This window comes from Megalops cyprinoides, chromosome 13, assembly GCF_013368585.1.
Source record: "Megalops cyprinoides isolate fMegCyp1 chromosome 13, fMegCyp1.pri, whole genome shotgun sequence".
In the NCBI taxonomy this organism is placed as follows: Eukaryota; Metazoa; Chordata; class Actinopteri; order Elopiformes; family Megalopidae; genus Megalops; species Megalops cyprinoides.
The window spans coordinates 25833115-25857871 of record NC_050595.1 but is presented as its reverse complement, the minus strand read 5'-3'; the positions used below and the strand labels follow the sequence as shown (position 1 = coordinate 25857871).

General features: G+C 42.2%; 1 protein-coding gene across 1 annotated transcript in view; it reads right to left on the bottom strand.

The window, feature by feature from the left end:
* LOC118787851 (protein unc-13 homolog C-like) overlaps positions 1 to 24757 on the bottom strand; it is a 109572-nt gene that overhangs the window by 44641 nt on the left and 40174 nt on the right. The window contains exons 14-19 of the mRNA XM_036543573.1: positions 20589 to 20742; positions 20414 to 20482; positions 17726 to 17815; positions 15532 to 15660; positions 5989 to 6122; positions 4096 to 4181 (exon numbers count right to left, since the gene is read on the bottom strand). Coding sequence (XP_036399466.1) covers positions 4096 to 4181; positions 5989 to 6122; positions 15532 to 15660; positions 17726 to 17815; positions 20414 to 20482; positions 20589 to 20742 — 662 coding nt within the window. The remainder of the gene's footprint in view (positions 1 to 4095; positions 4182 to 5988; positions 6123 to 15531; positions 15661 to 17725; positions 17816 to 20413; positions 20483 to 20588; positions 20743 to 24757) is intronic.

The window sequence follows — 24757 nt, the reverse complement described above, 5'->3', positions numbered from 1 at the left end:
TATTTATCACAGTTTTATGCTTTACATCAATGCAAAAAAAAAATTGTAATTCTGCTCATACAGCCCTACCCTCTGAACAGTCACCCCTGCCTGCCAGTGCGTCTTAGAGGAATGTGGGAGTGATGCATTCCTGGACCACCCTCAAGGTCTCGTTCCTCTGTAGGCAACGTGTGCTTGCGCTGTCCTTGAGATTAGATGCGTGAGGATAAAGGAGGGATGGATGGAGAGAGGCAGGGGGCTGCGTGACTGGTCTCATCTTTCACACGGCGCAGGGAGGGCCGCTCCCGCCTCAGAGAAGGAGGAAGCAGCCCCATTTGCTTCGCCCTTTAGCAGTGCGCGGAGCTCATGCCATTAATGGTGCGGTGACCCCCCTGCTCTGACTGCACCCGACAGCAGCAGGAGCAACCTCGGGAGGTGGGCTGCCACCTTCAGTTTGCCTTGTTTTAGCTCACCCTTTGACCCCCACAGGCCTGTGAATCAAATCAGACGAAAAACAAAAACAAAGAACCTCCAGGTCTTATGCACAGTCAACAGCAGAGCCTATTCCTTCTAAAACCTTGGCTTTGACCCCCCCCCCCCCCCCCCGGGAGAGAAGACTGTTTTACACATACTGTGTCCTTGCTGTGTTCCAGCACCGCTGTAAAGGTCTTGACTGCAAGGGAGTGAGTTGTGGAGAAATGCCTTGAACATGGCAGAATTCATTTGCAGTAGTAGTAGTTGCAAGTAGACTTGCCTACAAAACTGTGCCTGAAATCCTAATGGTGTCTGCTTCTGTCATCGACTGGACATGTCTGCACACAGAAGGCGTGTGACAGTGACAAAGCCTCAATCTGTCAGAAACCGGGGTATAAAACCCTGGGCTAACCCTGAATCCATCACTCAGTGACTGATAAGACAGGCCTTGTACTCTGTATAGCAAACACATGGTACTGTGTGTGGAGCATGGGGACTGAACAAGGTATTTTACAGATTGCACATCAGGTTTTCTGTGTGGTTGGCTTCTTTTCTTGACAGAGACTTGTATATTCTGTGTGCAGTCAATCAAATGGGGGTCTAGAACTGTAGTTCTTAATGAAATACAATTCTATACTGTTGGCATCTTGTCAGGTTTGTCTTGCTGGGAAAAGGCCTTACGGATTACAGATTAAACCTTCCAAATTACATAGATACACTCAATCCACAATAAACTTGAATGGAATGGCTTTCCTAGTTTTGTGGACCATCAATTATTGTAAAAACCCTTACAAAGCATTTTTTCTGTGAACATATATGAAAAGAAATTAAAACTATAGAGTTTCATAATAAGAGGGTGTTTTAATGAGAGTTTAACAACACAAGCAATTTAGTGCTGTTGAGCCCATTCTGATTTCTTGTATTGATTCTTGAATGATTAAATGATATTCACATTCTGTGTCCCTGTCACCCAATTTATATAATATCGTCCCAGTTTTGTAATGCAATTACTGATACTGTCCATCCTGTATTATTTTCTCTTATTGGTTTGCTTTTTACCACGGTCTGATTTTTCTCCTCTTCCTGTATCTCCCTGTCTATTCCGTCTATATAATGCATGGTAAGTGGTGAAGTTGGGTGGCCCCATAACCATGAAGCTTCTGAGCTCTCGCTTCAGTGACATATTAAGCTATGTTCAGCATTCAGCATGTTAAGGCACCACTACATTCATTGTCAACATCAGTAAAGGTTCAGCAGCAGCTTTAAATTTCAGTAAATACTTATACATAACTGATGGTGGACAAATTAGCCTGCAGAAAGCTAAACCCCTGTCTCTCACAGACACAGACACATAGAATCTTTTCACAGCAATCTGGACGGTATGTAACCACATTGTAAATGGAGGTTCTCTTGTGTAACTTTATGGTCCCAGGTGAAAATACAATATAAAGATGAAAATCCCATACGCTATATTCCATAGTTCTCCTAAATTTTCAGCAATATGGCAAGGATAACATTAACTTATTGTTACTTCTGGCTGTGTCACTGACAAAAAATAATCCATGCATTTCAGCAGCGCAAACTGCATTTTTCAGTAATTTTCTATTAATCTTGTTTTCTGTTTTTACAAATAAAATCTACACACTGCAGCTTTTGACTTGAAGCTAAAAACTTCATAAAAAAAGAGATTTCCAGAGGAACTTAATATATACATTTTCCACCCCCAGCTAAAACACATTTATGTAGTCCCCAGGCAATGGTACCAGTGACACAGTTGTTAGCTTCAAAGTCCCCATGTTTCAGTGACAGCAGTCTTTAGATACCCTACTGAAGGTTTCTTTTCATTGAATTAGGATTCGACTACCACCAGCAAAATGAAAAATAATCAAAAAAGGCAGGCTAGCTGGAACATAACATTGTGTTATGTTTTTATTAAGTCTGGAGATGTGATTTTACTCCCACTGCATCACTGCCAGAATCATGGCCTTCCTGTGATTGGATGAGGTTTTGGCCTTTCTCCAGGGAGTGTGGCCATTGGCCACCAGTTTTACACAAAATCAGACCCGCAGTATAGCTTTGACTCCATGCCGAGGGGGGAGTGGAGTGACCGTGGCAGTAAAAAGGGTTTCCCTGTGCCTAGATTATGGGCTCTGGAGGCCCGCAGCGTTCTTTAATTCTCATTTCCTTATCCGCAGCACAGTGGGAATTTCAGCCACTACCCTTCCAGGGCACCACATCAGTTCCAGTGATGGGAGATGAAGCTGACAATTTGCTGAGAGGAAAGAGCCTCTTCAGACCGGTGGCTCCTCCTCAGCTGATGATGGGGTTGGGAGCTGGTGGGAGTTCCAGCTGTTGATGTGCACGCCAAATGCAAAAAAAAAAAAAAAGGAAAAAAAAAACACGGAAAAAAAGCCCTTTCACTTCGCTGAGAGAGTGTGCACACAAGCTGTTAGGTCATGACAGCTAAAAGACACACAGCTCACCTATGGCAATGTGTGTTTTGGTGTGTGAGGTGTACTGATGAACATTATCTTGGCACCTGGTTTCCATGGCAACGTTCCCAGATTACAAGACATGACAGGGGCGGTGTGCTCTTCGATTGGAAAAAAAAATCATGCCTGCTTATGAAAGGCTGTTAATACTTGAGAGTGGGGGGAGAGGCTGGGGGAAGGGGTAGCCCCAGACAGATATACATTTTAAATCACAGTTCACAGCCCAGGAATTATGGATGTGACATTTTGAGCTGCCCATCGTCTGGAAACAAAGACATTCTGGTCGTTTAGAATGGACAGAGAGGTTCATTTGTTACATCCCTGTCACAGCAATTGGGTTTCAATACCTCAAACAGGGCAGCATTATAAAGATGATCTTGTGAATGTACATTACCACCCAAAATCCAAGGCGGAATTTTAGAGATTTACTTAATTCGGATGTACAATTTCTTTCACTTTCACCACTGGAACCCAACCGAGACATTACATTGTCTAAGAAACCAAAAGAGGTCCCAGTCCACATCAAAATGAATGACTTAACATGGTAATAATAGCTTTAAACAATCTTATCTTATCTCACATAAATCTCTTCTCTTAAGGCTTGTAGAACCATAGACCCCCGACTTCACAACCATGGACCACAGCTTTCATTCCATAAATTAAACATCCTTACACAGGCCAAATTTTTGTGTGTACAAGCTGTATTTCCTATAAGGACAATGGATGCAACCACATGAACACTTCTAATAAGACAGAGTGGTTTTTGTACAAGCCCTCTGCTCTGCGGTGAAGTGATTTCTTTTCTGTGAGCACAAGCAGGCTTTCCCTGGCAATGATACACTGCCTGATCCAATGTTTCTTTACTTTGGGTTCCCTGAGCTCTCACTTGTGGGATCAACACTTAATCTTGATTAAAAAAAAATACAACAATGGTGTGTTCTCCTCTCTTGCAGGTGATCAATAAGGGAAACACATTGTACTGTAATCCACAGATACTCGGTTCCACAGCCAATCTGACCACTGAAACACCAGGCTGCACGTTGAACATCCAGCACCTCTCAGATAGGCACTGTCAATAACTGGTACACACACGCACACACACACACACACACACACACACACACACACACGTAGGCAGGCACAGACTGACCTTCCATAGCATACTTCATATCCATGGCGAACAGGTTCCATGTAATCTCTGCACTGATCTTCCCCATGTTCAGCTCCTGAGGGAACCTAAAAAATGAATTTAAATGGATGAAATGCATATACCGTTAATTTCATTCATAATTTTAAATGTTGAGCGTACCAGTGTATGAGCATGCATCGTACATGAATTATGATGAGACTGTACTGTTACTGGAGAGAGGGAATTTCATTTGCCAGAGCCAAGAAGGGCTATTTCATGTAAACTGGTATGTATCTATATACATGTAAATAAATCCTTGAATGTTGTAAATCGATACTCCCAATTATCCAACCCTGACAAAATGATGTAAAGGCATAAATATGTACTTTTTCCCCCACATAAAGTCAATTTCGCTTAAAGTATGTTACAGTTTCAACATGCCCGCTATAATGCAATCCATCAGGTTTCTATAGCAACACATTTGCAGAGCAATCTATTGAAATGATTATTAACAGCTTATCCCTGGTCATTTCAGAATGCGCATGCTTTCCTTCCTCCTCCCGCTGCCTTCACTAAACCTATTTAGGGGGATGTGGTGCAATTTAGGCTCAGTCCAACAGCATTAATACGGATAGAAATCTTGTCAATAAAAAAGGAGGTGGGGGGTGGGGGGGGGGGGGGGGGGGGGCAATATAAAATATGTACAGGTCCATGTACATATTCTATTAACATTTTGGGATGTTTTTCTGTTTCAGTGTTCTGGAAATCTGACTGATGTGCAGTTGCATTTCTTCCCCACCCCTGGGGCAATATTAAATATTATTAATTATCTGGCAGCTAGGGGGCTTTCACCTTTTCATTCCTGCAGCCATGTACTTTGTAGAAACATGTGTCAAGGTATAGATTCAACAGATCCATGAAGTGGCATGGATTCGCCTAACCTACATAATCAATGTATTGGGGATTTAGGAATTACAATGCCTGAGTGAAAAAAAACAACAAACAACAGAGACAAAGTACAAAATGAGCTCTTCAATAAATAGTTTCAAGGCCTTACTACCCTAGACAAGTTTCCATTGTTTTAATTTACAGCAACTGATATCAGCAGAGCAGAATTAAATTGTATCTCCCTGAGATGGAGTGTAGATAGACCTGAAACAAACACACAGAATCCATTTGAATTCAAAGAGCCATAATAGGTCCATGTGTCTAAAATTAAGCTTATTGAGTCAACTGCGTAATCTGTGGAGTGAAAGCAATTTTCATTACGACTTTCATTACCAGGGAAATATCTTCCTCCCGAGATGCGTCACAACCAATGAAGCATGAGAAAAATTACATGCATGGATACTGCACGCATAGTACGAGTATAATAGAGCATATAAACAAAAAAACAGGAAATGGACATCATGCAACGTCATAAATCCACAGGGAGAAACAAACAGTGCTATATATCTTGTGCTTATTATTGTGTCTATTGTAAATGAACTATAAACCATTTAATGAACAAACACATCACTTATTTGGACTGAAGCAGGACAATCTTCCCCCATTTGGCTCATGCACATTGTCAGTAACATGGGGGAGTACTTTGGACTGAGATAGTTACACTCATGAAGCTTCTATACTCAAGCAGTATACTCAAGACAGCATCTCTCTTTCTCTCTTTAAATCATTGTCATTCCCTCTGCATAAACCCCTCTCCTAATTCCACTACTGGCGAGCTTGGAACATCTTGAGCATGTGCATGGAGCTTGGTGGAGCGTATGTAGAAAACAGCATCTCGTTTGAGGTTGTAATGTTGCTCTGAGGGGCACTGCGTTGAAACAGAGATGAAGACGGCAAACCGCAACAGAAAACACAAGAGCCACAGACTTCCTTGAGCGAAAAGGAGAGCTGTGTGTGGTGACTCACTGATTGAGCACTGGGGTGTACGCAGTCCTGTCCTCGTCAATTACCGACACCATCAGCGTGATGAGCTTGGGCCAAAATTCCAGGTTCTTGATGGAGGGGCCCTGTTCTTCACGAGGGATGTCCTGCTTCTTAGCCTGGGCGGACGCAGCAGTGGGGGCAGAGGACACAGGCGAGGAGGGAGAGGACAGAGGAAAGGAGAGAGGATGATCAAGAAAAAAGGATGGGGGGAGGGGATTTCAGGATAGTGGCTTGCAATATGTAGCAGACTGAACAATTCAGTCTATGTGAAGGATCTCAAATGACATAAGGTGGATGTATTTTATTTATCACACATCCTGCTGCATTCATAAGGCTATATATGAGGGTACTCCTTCCAAACAGTTAAACAATGATGTCAAACAAAGAAACAAACAACCAAACCAAAAGGAAGACGGACATCTGGAACAATTTGGGTTTTCTGCTTTCAACTGACAGTGATTAATAGGACCTAGTTTGCAAACCCAATTCTTAATCTAAGCACACATTCAAACCAAGTTCACTTGTAAGTGATTTGTATCCTTGTGGGCTTTATAAGTATTTTTCAGTGTAGGTTTACTTTTTTCAGACAAAGGAAATTAAATCAAACTCATCAATTTGCAAAGAATGTCAAATTGATTTGTCTGGACCACTTGCTGCTAAATGCAGACCAGCATTACATTGGGTTTCCATAGGAACTGTTCAATTGTGCACTGTTTTCTGCACCAAGTGGCATTAAAACATTGACATTGACATTAAAATGTATATAATACAAGTAGGCAAAAACAGATAATTTAGTTGCATTCTTCTATTTTTCTCCACCTCAAATATGGCAGTTAGTCCCCCCACCACTCCTTGGATTACAACTTAATTGAATCACAGCTGAAAGGATGTGAATAACTAGGTATTGTGAAACTTGCTAGTTAGAATATTGACTCAGGCACTTGACTACTGAGGCAGCTATTGTGTCTCGTAGAAGACTACTATCATGTAAAGTTCAGCATAATTTGGCTTTATTCTGTGTTTATGGATAATTGCTTGGTACCATGTGATTATTATGATATAAGTTAGTGTTGCTGCTGAAAATATTTACTGTGTATGTTAGCATGATGTCGCCAAGTTGCTCATAAGCATAATTGTCATGCACTATGTGAATGCTACAACAATTAGAGTTGTATGTTTGTATTTTACGATTCTTGGCCTTTGGTAAGCATCTGCCAAATAAATAGGTAAACATAAAGAAATATAGGTGCTGGTGATGTGTACTCTGACAGAGAAGGGCAGGGCTGGACAGTTAAGGAGAGTCTTGCAGAGTGCCAGGCAGATGGGATGAGTGTGGGCACGGTGCCAGGACCTTGGCACTCCTCGGCAGGCCAGCCCCAGTCCTGTCCGGAAGACGACGCCTACAGCCCCCCTACCCCTCCCCCTTACTGTATTATGCAAACCTTTATAAAGAATGACATGGGTGATTGTGGCCACAGCTAAACGTTCTGTCCTTAGCTGCCTCGGGAGGACAGGAGAGTTCAGCTGCGTCCACCTCAGCGACTGAAAGACTGGTTCTTATCTGACTCCCACTTGCGATTGCAGTCAGAGTGCTAATTGTCCAGGGTATCTTAGCAAACCCTCAAATTCAGACTGTACCAATCTCCTCCTCTTTGTGCGTGTTGACAATGCTTATGGGAGTATTCTCACAATATGGGAATATGGGAATATGCATTCCCATATATGCATTCCCATATTCAACCGCACAGTGCGGGAGCAAAAATTTTGTTCGCATGTTCAGGTGAAATGCTGTTCATTCAGCGTGGAGTTTTGCTCAGTGCATCGACTGATTCAATGTCATTACAACTGCAACATGAATGCTTCCAGTCCACAAAGCGGGGCGGAAAACAAAAACAGACACGGGAAAGAGATTGCACGCCATGTTCCAAGCTTCTTATCTAAATTACTCTACCAGCATTTCACAGTCGACCAAGTATATCTGTGGGTTTGTGAACATGGGGATGCCTGTTGTTTTAGATATGTGGAATCGCACCTGAGGTACGCTATCTGTCTTTGTTGCTCAGAAATGCAGCATTCCCCAGAGATACAGTGACTGTCACCAATACGTTCAGCATGCCAAGCAAACAAATTTAATTTGGTTAGATGTCAACAGTCCATGGATACTGCATGGAGACTTGTGTATATCTATAATCACCAGGAGAAATGCAATGTGGTTTTTGATTAATATAAAAAAAACATGCTGAAAAAATGAAGCCATGTCCCAATTGGGTATTAAATAATTTGCACTAAATTATTCAACATCCTTAAGACTAAACACCGCACCGTGAATACCTAAGACGACAGCACGGAGGTGAATGAAAAAGCAATATTATGCAACAGACACTGGTAACAGACACTAGAGATAACTGGCAATGTAGCATGAGCTACACTATAATCATATTTAAACAGACCTTAGAAAATGAACAGATGCCCTTTAAAATAAAATATCAAAGGACTCCTCTTCATTATAACTGCACAGGTCCTACCACATGCACAGCCAGGCACATAAAATTCAAACAGGGAGAAGAACCTTCTGTCTCTTTCTTGGAGGACATCTATCTCTGTGGAGAAACCCCAAAGACAGGCTTGGGTCACCCTTAAAGATGAAAGATGAATGCACCCTTAAATAGATAAATGTGGCAAACAACCAATCCGATTAAAGAAAAAGGTGGGACAGAGGGAAAATGGTGAAGTTTGCTCCCCTTCACTTGAGGGGCTGTGGACAGTTGGCAAACCCCGTCACCTCTGTGTGAGGGTCTGCTGCATGTCTGCTGACTTCATCATCTGCCTCCTGAGGAAGACAGAGCTGAGGTCATCCTCTCTCTTTACACGCAGCCCTAGGCGTTGTCTGCAGCAGGGCCCCGCGGCGTCCCACCAGACTCTTCCCCGAACAGACGCCTATATGCGGCGTGGACCAAACCCCAGCAATGACAACACCTGCAGCAAACAGCCTGTTTGGGGTGCTGGCTGTCAAAGAGCTGACACTCCACTGAGGAAAGGGGGACACTGCAGAGGTCTGCTTAATTGGAGGTATAAATAATGAAACAAATGTCACCGCAGGGGGTGGTGCCACTATGCAAATTGGCTCCCGAGTTTGCTGAAGGGCACTGAAGGTTTTTGCATTTTGCAACATTAGGAGTGCTCTGTTTTCAGAGCTTGGACTGGCCCTCCATGTTTCCTCCTTATTGGGGCCACCACATATTAAACTGATGGAAATCCAGGTGTTTTTAAAGATGTTGTTCACTACCGCAGTATTGGCTAACACAGTGAGCCACCGCAGTGCCAACATGTTTAACTCCTCCCTCCTGCAAAGATTTAATGAGGGAAATCATGACAGGGAAGCTTTATAGAAACTGAAAGGTTGAAATAATCATTATGAAGTAGATTAAACAAAATTCTTCTACATAAAGGCTGATCAGCAAGACCAACTATTCATAAGTTCTAACTGCAGTGAAAATAGAGAATCAAATGATTAAAAAATTTAAAAGAATTAAAAAACGAACTGAATCTAAAAGTGCCTTGCCTGGTCTACCAGGGTACAGACAGAGAAACAGAATAATACACAGAGCAATAGCACTGGTTCAACAGCATTGCTGACTTCTGAATACATCTGTAAAGTTAGGCTGCTGCACATGGACTGTAATATCTTTCTCTAGTTTCCTGTAAATGGCATTTAGGAAAGCTAGTGATGGCTGTTGCTTCTGACAGATCACATTTTAAACTTTCTGCCCTCGCATAATTTTTTTTTTGTTCCAAACTACTTTGAATACCAGTTTACAAATAATATTTGAGCTGAGGATTGTTTTACTGCATAAGTGGCAACATCATCTTGACCAGTCAAGAAGTAAGATACGTGTTATCGGCTGGAAGACTTACTTGCTTGAAAGACCTCTGGACTGTGACCGAACAATTACCACATTTTAGAGAATATGTTTTGTGCAAAATATGTGTGCATTAGTAATTTTACTCTGGAATATGGAATACGCTTCAAACTCAGCTCTGTTTTATACACAGCAAGAGTCTACGCCTTAGCTATGTAGGAGGGTTGCCAGATTCAGGTAAACAAAGCCTGTTACATAAACATGCTGCTGACTGCAGTCCGCAACACTTTTTCATTTAGACAGATGATTTAAAAGCTGTCATAAACTTGAAACATAAAATTACAAGACTGCTGTGATTCGGAGGAGTGAAACTTCGGAATATCAGCCACAGCATTGTAATGAGCTCCTGTTACAATGAAAATATTACAGTTCAACTAGTTACAACACTCACCCACCGCAGCACAGTATACTGCCCACCAGTTTATTATTTATATATATCTTCATCATGTTCTCTGTTGCTAACTGAAGGTAATCAAAAAACATAGCAGGTCAGGGCACATACAAGACACAAGTGAACATTTTATTCACTATAATGTTGACAACTATTATGACTACATTAAATGGGGGCTGTACAAAGCCATTCCTTTAGTGTTTCTATGCCCTAGCTGTAGTCCTTCATTGGCAATGTGGAAAAACAACTACTAACAAGACAGAAAAGGAGAACGCATCACTAATCAAAGGTAGTGTCCTACCTGTCATCATAAACTATGAAAATTGCAGCTCCTAGCAGGATATTCACTCTCATGATGCATGTATCACTCGACATTAAGATAGGCAGCGCCAGAGAGTTGTTACTCTATTGTGAGTCCTCATTGTCATTTTCATTTCAAGCACACCATAATTCAAATAACTGAAATGGTAATGTTCTAGTCTGTGTTGTCATGGTCAACTAATTTTGAGGAGGAATTTAGTGCCTAGTCACCTCATATGCGAACTGAGTCAGTTCATGCCTCGAGGTGGTAACCTTCCACTTCCCTGTGTGAATGGCTATTCCCAACACATGTCAATAGCGTGACACCAGCTTGGCAGTACCTTAAAAAATGGCAACTCTATGGCTGCAAATTATAACACTACTTGAACATCATATCAACATATCAAAGCAAGTCATGATTCTTAACATTTTAGAAACAATTTAAAAGAACCCCAAATATATTAGCAGTGAGTCTTAAAGACATTCAGAGGAGTGCAGTACCGAAACGATGAGAGCTGACTTTAATTCTGCTGTCTGGCTGAGGGATTGTGCCTCACAGCATTTACAGCGCCGTCCTCTGACAGAGTAATTATGGAGTGCTGGGATGCACCAACCCTCTGTGAGAAACCTATGGCCATAAAAACCCAAGCCTTTGGCTATATTGTACTGTCAGCCATGAGAAACCTAAACTGCGAGCACCATATGGTAGGATGTTAATCACTGATGTCTGTTTACCAGAATCCCATTCTTTTTCTTTGACACTGTAATATAGGAAATATCTGCATGGAACATGCATTAGTACCCAGCAGGCAGTGGGCATGATGTTTTTTCTGCTGTCCTGTCCTGACTGAAGCCCATGGGATTGCAGTGCATATGCTTTCTGGAAAGCTGGAAAGACGGGACCACACATTCAAAGCAGGCACACATTCACACACGCACACAGAAGAATAGACACAGATTCAAGCACCTTCACTTTCCCCAAAAGATTCGTTCACACAGTATTCAGAATATCTACAGCATGTTTACAGCAACAGTCTATCTAGCGTCTGTGGCGCATATTCAAAATTCACTTATTACAAACATTAAAGTGCCAAAAATTTGCTTAAAACCCATTAGTATTTATGGCAGTCATCTGAATTTGAAAAAGTCAATTTTTCTAGTTTTTTTCATTCCCTCTGGGAATGGATAGCAAAGAAAAGCTGATTGATTAATTTATTGATGTATTTATTGATTGATTGATCGGGTTTGGACTGAAACACCTAAATTCCTAAGAACAGTTTTTGACAGCTACCTCCCCACTAGAGCGTGAAACACATCCATGCAGATTATTTATTTTCTCCTCGGATAATGTAGGTTTCCATTTGATGTCTGCCCTACCACGGGTAGCGATGCCAACTCAGCGGAACGTTCCTTTTTATCTGGCTGCCGGAGAATTTCCCATGTGATCCCAGGAGCCCAGGGCAATGTTCATGCCTTCACAGCTGATACACTCAGCAGAATGGGAGCAGGACCGAGATTTGAGCAGAGAGCAGCACCCCCTTTTAGAAAAAAATGCTTATCCAGTCCCTTTAAAATCTTCCTTTCTCCAAGAGGCTTCAGCTTCTCATTCGAGCCTGTTTGTGCACCCTCCCTGACAGACTCTGGATTTACTGCTAACAATTTTTATTATTATTTTAAATGCAAAGAACAAAGCACAGAGAGAAATAACCTTATATGCGAGGCAAGCCATTCCTCTTATCCAAAGGCTTCCGCACCAAGGCATTGCTCCACTGTATTGGAACAATAATAATGTATCCAGGCTATTTCTCTAAGGACGTACCAGGGCATTTTTCTTCTCTCATTCTGACAGTGGCATGAAAATTGCATCGGTTGGATATAACAGTGTGCTTTTTTACGTGGAATATTAGCAGATTGTGAACAATGTCTCTTTTAAAACAATCAGAGAATAGGTTACACTCTCAGGACACTTAATGGCACCCTCAGCTATGCCGCCTCCTCTTTTTTTCGACAGCTGTCGGACTGTTGATTAACCAGATTGCTATTTTTCAATTGGCTTTGGACATGGACGTAATTAGCAGCGGCATCTATCTCTCTGGTGGGGTAATTGTCAATGACCGCTCTGGCTGTTTGAGCAAATAAAGTTAAGAAATGACTATTATTCAACTTTTAAATTAATTACAGCCTATTATTACACAGGCAGCCATTATCTCCACCAGGGTTCCATATTTGTTGTGGGAATCCTGGATCCACAGCATGATCAGCCCCTCAGGATGTGCATTATTTTGTACAGATGTACAGCATCTCATACACTGTAGTTGTTTAATAAAAGCCTATTCACGTACCGTAACATACTTCTTTTACAGATGCTAAAATTCCATTTCATCAGTGAAGATAGAATTCCTCACAAGTGGCATGTAACAAGGATCGGGATTGTATGTAAACATGTGCCTGCTATGTTGCAAATTTAACCTCATACATCTGACACCATTGAACTGCCAATGGATAAAGTGCTCTAATTAACGCCAAACAGAAATACTTATGCGTGAGTACAGGCCCAATAAAGCACAGAAAACAAAATTAAGTGTACGCGTATATACATACATACATACATACAAAATCAACTAATAATTTGTGGTACTTTTGGACATATTCTCATCAATATTGTATACCCCTAACACATATCCATTGCCTGGAGGAGGAGAGGCTGCTCTTTAAGGCAGAGGATAATACTCTTTCCATCTCCGGAGTGGAGCTCCACTATTGCTGTGAGGATTCAAATGTGTGTGGCAGTAGGAATTTCATCACCCACTGTGAATGTCCAGCAATCCACTCTAGCATTTCCACTGCATGGACAGAATTCTAATAATGCCACTGCTATATATACCGCTATGTGCTTTATATTGGTTAGGAGGCCTGTAGAGGGAAAAACGTAATCATACAGACAGAGGCTGTATGGTCCAGTTAAGACTGAGGGCAAATGATTTCCCTATACAGGCTGCCTGCGGCCAGTAAATAATGTATTTATTTCTGTATTTATTCGTATCAGTTGAAACAGTTAAGGATCTCAAAGTATAAACAGAAAAGCATGGAGCAGTGGCACAGTGGATAACACTTCTGACTGCGGATATGAACATGACAGATGATTACACCTGTTTCACAGCACTGAAGCCCTGATTCATACTCAACTCAGAATCTCTGGCTTCTGACTGGCTAGTTGGTTTTTACTGACATTGGCATCATAAACGCAGAATCTTATCACAACTCAAGTCTCAACTTCTGTCTGCAAAGTCCGCTTTTTCTTCGAGGCAACGTAGCTCACAACTGAACGTGGTTGGTTCAATCGCCAGACAGGGCACTACTACAGTGCACTGTGCAACACTTTTAATTGTGCAAATGTATGCTCAGAATTCATGCTGTGAAAAATACTGACAACAATGTCTCCTTGGATATCCTTGAGGCAAATGTTGTTAAGAACGTTTCATCCAAGATAGATAGCAGTATTCAGTGTGATGCCATACGCCACAGCTGTGGCTGTTGGTCATGCAATGGAAAAACAATCGTGCTGTGCTAGGTCAGCCAGCTTATGCTAGCCTGGTTCCACCTCTCCAGTGGAAAAAAGCTAAAATGCTAATGCAGCCTGCTCCATGTCCTCAGAAACAGCCATTGGAATGTAATTTCATTTAAATAAGGCCATTTCTGGTAATGACCACTAATATAAGGTGGACAGAAAACAGTTTGGAGCTGACTATCATGTTGTTTATGGAGTCTGTGGCCTTTTGATAATATTTTGAAGCATCTCAGCAATGTTAGGAACTGTAACACACTTGTTTGAATGTAGAATTTAAAGATGCACTATTTTAAGAGCAACAATGCAATTGTTCCACAACAGTGAATACACCTCATTGCAGTGGGACTGTAATCCCCCACCGCTGGGTGCTGATTCGGATTTTTCTCAATCCTTTCCAGGCATCCTCACATTTTATCATGCAAAATATTCTCAGAACAAGAACCTGAGGCACATTCCGAACGGGAAGTTGGTGCGGAATCCTCTGCAAGGCATTTTGAAAATTCAAATCTCATTTCAGTTTACATGACACCTACTGCGACTGTGATTTATTCTGTCCATTAAGCTAGCCTTTGAAATTTTGATGCCTAACTCCTTTCAAAAGTCCATTGATTGTAAGCGATGCACAAAGCTGCTTAATTAACTCTCCCCTCGTTCACTAAAATGTGAAATATTTTAATTATGAGGCGGGCAACATTGCTCTGGTAGCACTGTAGCCAGCTATGAAAATGTCATTAACCACTTACATTTACAGATCCTTCTTCCTGAAGGGGAGCAGTAGGTTTTCAGTAATTTTATGCTGGGAGAAGTGTTAGGATAAAGCAAATGCCATGCTAAAGGTTAGACAGAGTAGGTAGAGCAACGCACGAATCTGTGACCCAGTGAGCGTGTGCAGTTGTGCGCTTCTTTTAATTCACTTCCATTTTGCGAGATGAAGCCACAAAATTTCACATGCTACCGGCAAAATTAAGCACAAAAGACACGCCTGGGTGCACATGTCCTTGCAGCTGAACAGTGTGGTGTGGAAGCTGCTCGGTAATTAAATCAGAAGCACATCATGTGTGAAGTTTGATTTCTGCAGCAGTGTCAACAGCATAGGATTCAGCACTGCAGAAAATGCACTGTACAGTAGAGGCATAAAGTACTGTATTTACTGTATTCTTATTTGTTCATGTCTGTTTTTTAAGAACCTCATTTTTAATTGAGCCTTACTTGCCTTACTCCCGCTCTGTGGCATAACAGATGAAGAGGTGATTTAAAACAGTAGAAAACAGTAGAACAGTAGAATACAGAATGACTAAAGAACACCCCCATTTGTTGGTCTCACTTCACTGAGGTCATTCTCTAACCTGATCGAGAAGCTGGTTGTAGAGTTCGTGGCAGTTGTCAAAAATGTACTTGTAGGTGGAGTCCAGGCAGGCTCGTACGCAGTCCTTCACCACCATGCTGGCTCTGGGTGGACTCTGAAGCTCCTGCACCTGAAAAACCAAGACACCATCACGCCTCTTTACCACTGATTTTCCATGCATTGAGCTGATAGCTGGTTCAATGCCCATTTTGTGCAAAATTCGGTCCCTGCCATTGTTGAAGCTGAAGGTGTTCTGATTCGCTGGCCATTGTGAAAGTTCTTTAAAGGGCGTGGGCTAAAAGAGAACATCCATAACTAGGATGGGAATGCAGACATTACCACAAAAAACTCCTCTTATTAACTGGAACTTCCTGGACAGAGGAAGGAAGGAATGCAGGGACTAATCATCATAAAATGTCTGTGATTTAACCAGTCTCCCAGAGTAAGGCTATCAGCTAAATGAAAAAATCCAATTATATAATTATTAGTAATACTAATACTCATGATGCTAATACTACTACAGTACTAACGGTACTAATCTGACTAGTAGCAGTGGTGGTGGTGGTTGTAATGGAGGAGGAGGTAGAGGTGCCGTAGTAGGAGTACTGGTGGTATGTAGTGATACATTACATCAGCAAAGCAACATGTATCATTACACCTTTGTAACAAAGCCACCGTCATACCACTACAGCAACCTCCACTTTCAGGCAAGGAAAAATCACTGACAGTTGAAGACATCTGTTTCACAGCTGAAGCCCTGATGCATACTCAACTGAAAACAAATCACCAAAAACACCTCAGTGACACTTACACTGGCAGTAAGTACAAGGTATTGCTCTCTCGCCTGATATGAGCACACCCCACCAGTGTGTGTGTGTGAGAGAGTGTGTGTGTGTGTGTGACAGGGGGTGTCGCATGTGTAAATGACAGTGGAAAGCTGTGAATTCTCTGCCGCGCAGCGAAGCTCTGTGTGACATTTTGCCATGCCTTGCCGTTCTGGTCCAGTAAATGGAACTGCCACATTAGAGTGCAAATCTGTTTCTACATAGCGAGGATTGCTGCTATAAATACTACGCCTCTGTGAGTGGAAAGGGGACAGCATAAGAACTGGGGATGCTGGGAATTCTGTATGTCTTTTAAGAGCAGGAATTGCACATATGACAGCTTCAGGCAGAACCCCAGCACACTGCAGTACACTTTGGCTTTATACCCTACGGTCTAATTTCACTTAATGCTTGACATTTAGGACACAAAACACTTCAGGCCATCAAATGAGCGTACAACAAGACGCATAATTTTCTTCAAATCAGAACAATGAAATGAAATTGATATAATTTTCACAAAGTATTATGATTTATGTGCCTCGGTCCTACCTTCTGTACAGTATGCTGCTTAAATTCATGGAGATGGAAGTTTAATGGCACGCTAAAAATTCAATCAATTTTTATACCAGGTATTGAACATGAAGGACCTTCATTACTAGCCTTTCTTGGAAATAAAAGGCCTCACCATACGTTAGAGCATGTGCCCAAAGAACAACAGATGACTCTCAGGTTGTAATGAACTGGAAGTAATAATGATCCCTCAGCACAGCCTGTAACTGTTTGTGCAACCCTGAAAGCCATAGAACGCTACAATTGATAAAGGGCATTTCACACACATACCATAGGCTGTTACACTGACAGGGCTCAAAGCATGAAGGGCTCAACCATACACAGAAATAATTGCCAAGGTTACTGACTCCACAAATAAGAAGGCACATACAACCTTTCCCATTTTCATGACCCTCTGTTTCAATCACATAGTTTTAATTAACTCGTAAGTTGTATGTAGCTATTGTTTTCCCTGCAAAACACAAACCTCTCTGCATGAGATCCACATTACATGAGGTTGAATAATTGAAGAATAGTGAAATGATACAACGTCAATGAACGAGTATGTGAATATAAATAAGAGTGGTAAGAATAGGTGCTCGTTTAGAAAGAATTGCCTGCTTGCCTTTCTCTGCTGTGCGCAACTGCTGTCAAATTCAGTGGGGAAAAGGCAAAGGAAATTATTTATGTCAATCAAGGATGAGACAGGATGAATGCATTGAATTGGGGACCAGGGGGAATAACCAATTAAACGTGTTATCGGGAAAACGAATGCACGGGGGGTGCAGTGGGAGCTGACAGCAAAGATAAGCGCCTCCCTACCTTCATTCTGAAGAAGGTGATACTGGTCAGCAGGTCCACGGTGGATTTCAGGTCCTGGAGCCTCTCTGGGTTGCTGGCAGGGAAATTATCCTGGTAAACAGAGAGAGGGAGAGAGGCCTCAGTTCTCTGCTTTTTACCTTCTTTCCTCCTCACTCTCACTCCCCCCCCCCCCCACACCCACCATCACCTCCTCCTCTTACTCTCTCCCTCTATCACACACCTCTGTGAACCACTAAAATGCAGCCTTGACCACAGCTTTGTGCTGGCCAGAAACACATTTACAGTATTAGCAATTCCCTAAGCACCGAGTAGAAACACCTTAGTTACACCATTTAAAAAGATACATGGTGTACACAAGCACCTCGATCAACAACCTTGGCTTTTACTCGCAGTTCATTGCAAGTGTTTAGCGTTTTTTTCTTCACATAGTTCCCTGAGGTTAGCAAGTACTAAAAAGAATGAAAGAGGTGTTTTTATTGAAAACAGTAGGAAGTGAACTCATTTTTAAGGTGAAGTTACGGACAAACATTGACCATCTCCAAGCAAAAGTCTGCCAATCAAGCTGGGAAGGCAATCATTGGAGACCTGTTCAGGAATGCTGTTGACTGAGGTCATGCTGTAGGGTGATCAGTGAGGTTTATATGCTTGGCATTATTGCATGTGGTGCAATAGATGTCTAGTACCGTGCTCATTTTAAGATCTGGAAACTGATTTAGAACTCCTTAAGCAGCTGGTCCAGATTACTCAATTAATCCACAACATCAAAGCAAATAATTGAAAGAGTTTAGTAACACTATATTTAACATTACACTATGTCTTAGCACTACACTGCAGACAAATTCACTGCAATGTAAGTGTACTACTGCACTTCTAAACCATTTACCCATCAGTAGCACAGTATAAGAGAAGACATGTATATATACAGTATATATATATACATGTTCCCAAGCCTGTAATTGCTTTGATTTCCTCTGATGTTTCAAACACTACTCCAGATTAGAACACTGTATGCTTTTTTGCATAAGGCATTCCTTCCAAAACAGTGTTCTGAGTGGGGGGAAATCTGGTGCTTGCGTGTTCGTGGTTGAAGTGGTTTTGTTGTGCTGTTAGCAATGTTTTTGTGTGCTCTACTTCAAAAATGTCAGCGGGTTGTGTAGCGGGTAAGTTATGTAAGGACAAAGCAAACCCTCAACAATTCCAAAGTGCTCAAGAAATTTCCCGCAACCCCAGAGCAATTTTCTGTTTTCACTAAGCTGTGAACAAGAAAAGAACCGGAAGACTTCTGGAGTGGTTTCTCAGTGATGGGACTGTGATCTGCTGTCTTTTTAGGTCAGTTTTTAAACCACAGAGTTCTTGAGAAGGCTAAAGAAAAAAAAAGTGTATACCTGCCCACAAATTATCTAAGGGCACAAATATCACTGTGAAGAAATGCATTTTGCCATTCTGCTGGCAAATTCTGTTTTGTTTATAAAGAGAAAAGTCACATAAGCGCTTGTACCCAAACCTTTGGAAGGCCTCCGGCGACTATTATGTCTGAAAAGATGTTCCGTCCGAACATTTTTCATCCTTTTCTCAATCCTGTTTAGGCTGAGTTAAGGTGAGTCTGAACGGCGACAGAAAAGTGATAAAAATTTCACTGGAAATGGGGCAGGACAAAGAGAACACATCCGCACTGGCAAGATGTCACTGTGAGACTCAAGTCACCTCAAAAGGAGTTGAACACGAGCCGGAAATACCAGCGCTGTGAAATGCACAGTGGCAGGGGCCTCCGACCTTTTCTGCTGAATGTGCTTCTCTGCTTTTGAGAAAACCAAACTCGGTTTGGCTCAGATTTTGCATTATGAAGAAATCCATACTGCTGTTCTGTGAGCCTCCACCAATTTGAATGGTAATGCTGTCCGACGGGACTTTCCCCGTGTGGGGAGAAAGCTGAGAGGCTGTGAAATAAGATAGGAGTATGATATTCGCTGACTGCTCTTGGCAAACATGTCAATGCTATAAGATTCGTGTAAGCCCAAGATCAATTTTTGTCTGAAAATAAAATAACTGGTGTCTGCATTAAGGCAGGGTGTTAGTGGGCCTGCCCATGTAGAGGGGGAATGCTTGCAGATCAGCTTGACGGTGTGCCCTTGTTGCTTTAAAATGTATTGAGGGAAGAAATGGCCATTTTATGTGAGATGCCTTTTGTACCACACAAAACAAGATTATTTATAATTTATATATATATATATATATATATATATATATATATATATATATATATATATATGTATATATATATGTATATATATATATTACATCAACCTGCTATAGACCAGCTGCTACTACATATTCAAGCTGAGCGGTCTCAGATGTGCGGTAGTCTATAAGTGATGTAAACCTCTTTCAGTGTTAGCCACCAAATTATGTGCAGAATTTAAAAGAATGGGGAATTAAGGAATAAAACCTCTCGGCTTTGCGCACTAATAGGATATATCCTGCTTGTTTTGTTTACAAGCGATTTACATTATAATGTCCATTCAATCACTATTTATTCTTGCTGCATAGCACTTTTAAAGTACCCTGCTGGATATGGCAAATAGAGAAACAAACACACTGTAAGATTTATTAGCTAATCGAAGTTGTTTAATAAGTACAATAAATTGCTTAATAGGAAATGAAATGAAACAAACTTTCGCACATACGCACCCGGTATTTGGACAGATCAATCCTCAAGGAGTTGTGCAGCTGATCCAACAGTTTGACAAATTTTTCCCTCTGCAGAGAAAAGAGGAGACCGTATTACGGGAATACATCTCCGGCAGAATATCAGAGCGCATTAATATAAAGTAAAGATAAAGGGGGTGGCTGACTCCGAACTCACTCCGAAGTTGGAGGCGGCGAAGCGGTCGGAGGCAGAGATGTTGGTGGTGGCTGTGGTGGTGTGGGCGAAGTAGGCGTTGATGTTGGCCAGCAGGTTGCTCATGACTGCCGGCACACCAGGGCACATGTACTTTGATGACAGACAGGAGAAATGGCTGCAAGAGAGAGAAAATCGACATGAACGACCCATAACAATAACAAAATAACAGCACAATAAATCAAAACACCAGCAACTGGAATGACTTTCTCTGCTTTGTAACGGAACCATTTCCTAGTGTCTCCTATGTTCATAAAGTGGGGTCTGACAAGAATAAAAGCCTTAATGTATAAATAGCCTCCATAAATAAATAGAATGAAGTAGGAATATGTGTGTGAAAACAATAAAAAGATATATAGTAATGCAATATGTAATGTGTCAGCTCAATTCAGCTTTTGCTCTTGACCATCACTTGACCGAGGTATGCAGCACCCCGTTTGATAACACAGTGCTGCAGTAGATAGATAGGTATTATCACCCCCCCTGGCCAGAGGAAGCTATGACAATCTAGCACTCATTCCAGTCAGGTAGGACTCATTAGGCAATGAAAGAGAAAGCACTCCACAGACAGAGAGTGGAAGCCGAGGCAGCTCAGTCTACCAACACAGCAGGTCAGTAAAATTAGCATTGACCCCGCAGGGCTTTTAAGGAAAATTACAGCGCGTGCGATAGCAAGCTGTAATTGTAAAGCATTTGGCCGGCACCTTTGAGCTTGAAAGGAAATTATATGTTTGATTTGGGCATGAATGATGTTGGTCATTAAAAGCATATGATTGCAGTAACAAAAACAGCAGCAGCAGCAACAACAATAATAATCTATATTATTCTGATTGCAGGCATGGCTAATCGACCCCCTTATCGCGTATGACTGCCCGTTTCCAGGGTATGTAGGAACAACCACATCCAGTTGATGGAGGTTACAACTGAAGGTGTAAATGCACTGTGGCAACTTGTTGAAGACAGGGGGTCGGCAGCGTGGGAGTGACCGGGTGTTAGCCTCTGTCTCCACGGGCGAGGATGGGGGTCGGAAATGGCTGGTGCTCAGCGGGTGGGCCCGGGGCAGCGCGTGCCCTCCCAGGCAGTGACGCACGACGTGACCCAGGAAATGAGACCCGCCTGAGGTCTCTTTCCCGGGTCCTAATCCGCAGTTGCACTAATTATCCCGGGCCTCGGCTGAAGCCGGGTATAATTAATAGGCGGTTTGGACTGCGAGTGAGAGAGCTCATTTTCAGCTATAAAGGAGGGGAGCTGTAGGAGCTGATTTATACACGCTGCTCCAGAGCACAGATACACACCACTCATGTCGATGCTCACTTCCACCCTGCACAATGAGTCTCTTTTTGCCCACCCATTTACAACTTTCATTTGTGCCAAACAATATGTGGGTGCCAAGCTTGGAAAAAAAAGACATGCATTTGTAATGTGATGACCTCTGGCAGAACCTCTTGTTTAAAAGCAATCACTTGCAATACTGTTAGCAGGCTGCCCAGTGAGAGACAGCCACAATATGCACATTTGCTCAATTTTCAATGCCTTTCAGGTAGGGAACATTCCTCTCATTGTCACCTAATTAATGAATGAGCACGCAACCAGTGTAAAAGCTGACTAGTGGTGAACACATTCTAATACACAAAACATATAGATGAGCAATGAACCACACATTTCAAGGTATTCCTGATGCTCATAAATTTCATATTATCACATTCATCCTGACCATCTAGCTGCCTGACCAATAAGGCTCAGCTTTCAACAGATCAACGGAAAGGAAGAATGGGACACTGAGGTGTTGCTTGTGGCCGGCAGCAGAGGAACCCGATTCCTTACAGCGTGACCTACCGAAGAACTCCCGGGGAGGAAGGACTGCGCTTTCCCATTGTGTTAAATGATGCTGTACAATTTAGTGGTCTTCCCTGAGCACAGAATGAAGTTATCCAATGGCTTCTCCCAGGAAGGAACACTCCTCCAGGCAAGTCAGAATAAATGACATCTGTTCCACATTGTTGGCTTCTCTGTTGCCTGGTTACAGCACATCTCTCTGCAACCAATGGCTTGGCACTTTAAATCCTCTTTTCAAGCTCCACTAAATTGTGTCACAAGCTCCTTGTATAAATCAAACTTGGTCAATAATTGAAACACTTTCATTCTCTCTCCCTCTCTCTCTCTCTCACTCTCTCCCTCACTCACAGCTTGGTGTAGACTTTAAGTATTATTTAATATGTGATTCAATAAAAATATATTTTATTTCATGGAAAAGTTGGTTGAGCTTGTTAATTTGTTCTTCACTTTAGGGTTACCTCTAGAAACCTATTCCGTTCAGGAATAGGGCTGTTTTCTCACGACTATTGTGTGTCAAACACATAAAAAGGTGATTATTAAGATAACTACTGGTTTCTACTACATTCTAGAGACACAAACATACACTATAATTATGAAAAGAAAACAGACAGTGAACTAAAATACATTATCTTCCCTGAAATACATGAAAGCAAGGTTCATGGATCTCATCAGAATCCAAAACACACACACACACACACACACACACACACACACACACACACACACAAATGCATAGCGCGCACACATAGGCACGCATGCACAGTTCCCCTGGGGTCACATTTAGCTAGTAAAGGCAGTCCCTGAATTCTGGACCAAAGTAAAGTATCTGGACTAATCAATCACCAATAGGTCCTCACAACAGTAAGTAGGTCATCCCAGTGGTGAAAATGACAGATTGACTTGGAGTGCGAATTTTTTAGCTATATTTCTATATTTCTTTAGTACAACATTTATGCCAATATTATGCCTCTTCAATGAATTATTATCTTGAAAAAACTGCAGTCAAAAATCATGAAAAATATCATATTCCTGTTGAGCCAAATTATTACAAGTATACTGTTAAGTTATCATTTCTGTGTTTCATTAAAACTAGCACTTTGCATTTAGTGTCTAAGATATTCTGATGGGTTCCTGGGACTTTCTGGCAAATTGTGTTTTAAAACTGCCCAGAGACACATAAAAGTGTATCTTAAACATTTTGATGAAGTTTTGATATTTAGATTTCCTTATGGACTCATTTAGGGAGTGGTTCAATCCCTTTAGAGACTGGTCTTTATTAACACATTTTGTTGAGCACAGCATTTTTGCAATTTTGACACAATATCTGAGGTTTATTTCAATAAACACCGGACTTACAATGATGTGCATGCATTGAAAAGTGCAATGTTTGCGAGAATTTCTTTTTTGAAACTAAGGACAGAATGTCTTGGCAGACTGAATGTCTTCCAAAATCGTACTTGTCTTGGAGGGACAGAGCCATCAGCCTCTTGCCTGGAGCCAGACAGAAAACAGAGGAGACCTTTAAGGGAAACACGCAACAGTCAGATGCAGCACCAATTCTGAGGTGAAAAAAATCTGATTTTGGAGTGAGGTGATCTTTTCATAATGCGAGTGCTGAGCGCAGGTTTTCCCTGACTCTGTCTGCCGCTGTGAGGATCTTTCAGGCTTGTTGTCACAGTCTGTCGGAGGGAGCGCGGCGCATCACAAGCGCAGACATTCCTAAAGGTGTGCTGCTGTTAACGCCTCCCCTGCACCAAACGGCTCGCCGCCGGCGCGCGGAGGCACCGTTAGCGCCAGGTTTTCATTCTTCCGTTTCCGCTAACGCGGGGGGTCCCCGGGGAGAGGCTGTGATGGGAGACGTGCCGCATAGAAGTATGATTCATAACAGACTGCAATTTCCGCCTGCCGCAGGAGCCGCAGCGGAGAGCTGCATCGGGAGGCCTCATTAATTACTCCCCTTTCCTCCCTCAGAACTGCCGCGAAACAAACAACAACAGCAATGCCAACAACGCCAGCAACAAAACACGGAAAAAAGGAAGAAGAAAAACATTCTTTCACTGCTCGCTTCTCATGGAATACCCAATGCGAAGGCTGCCATCTCCAGTGAATGCACACTGGAGATGGTCTCCCCCTAACTCTGAACAGACCCCACTCTCTGCTGAGTGTACACCCCCTCCCCAACCATGCATGTACACATATAGCCATCTGAGAGGCCTATAGAGGAAGGAGCCCACTTCTGCTTCAGGGGTGGGGTGGGGGCCACAGAAACAGCCGAGTGAGACCTTGACACCCTTAAA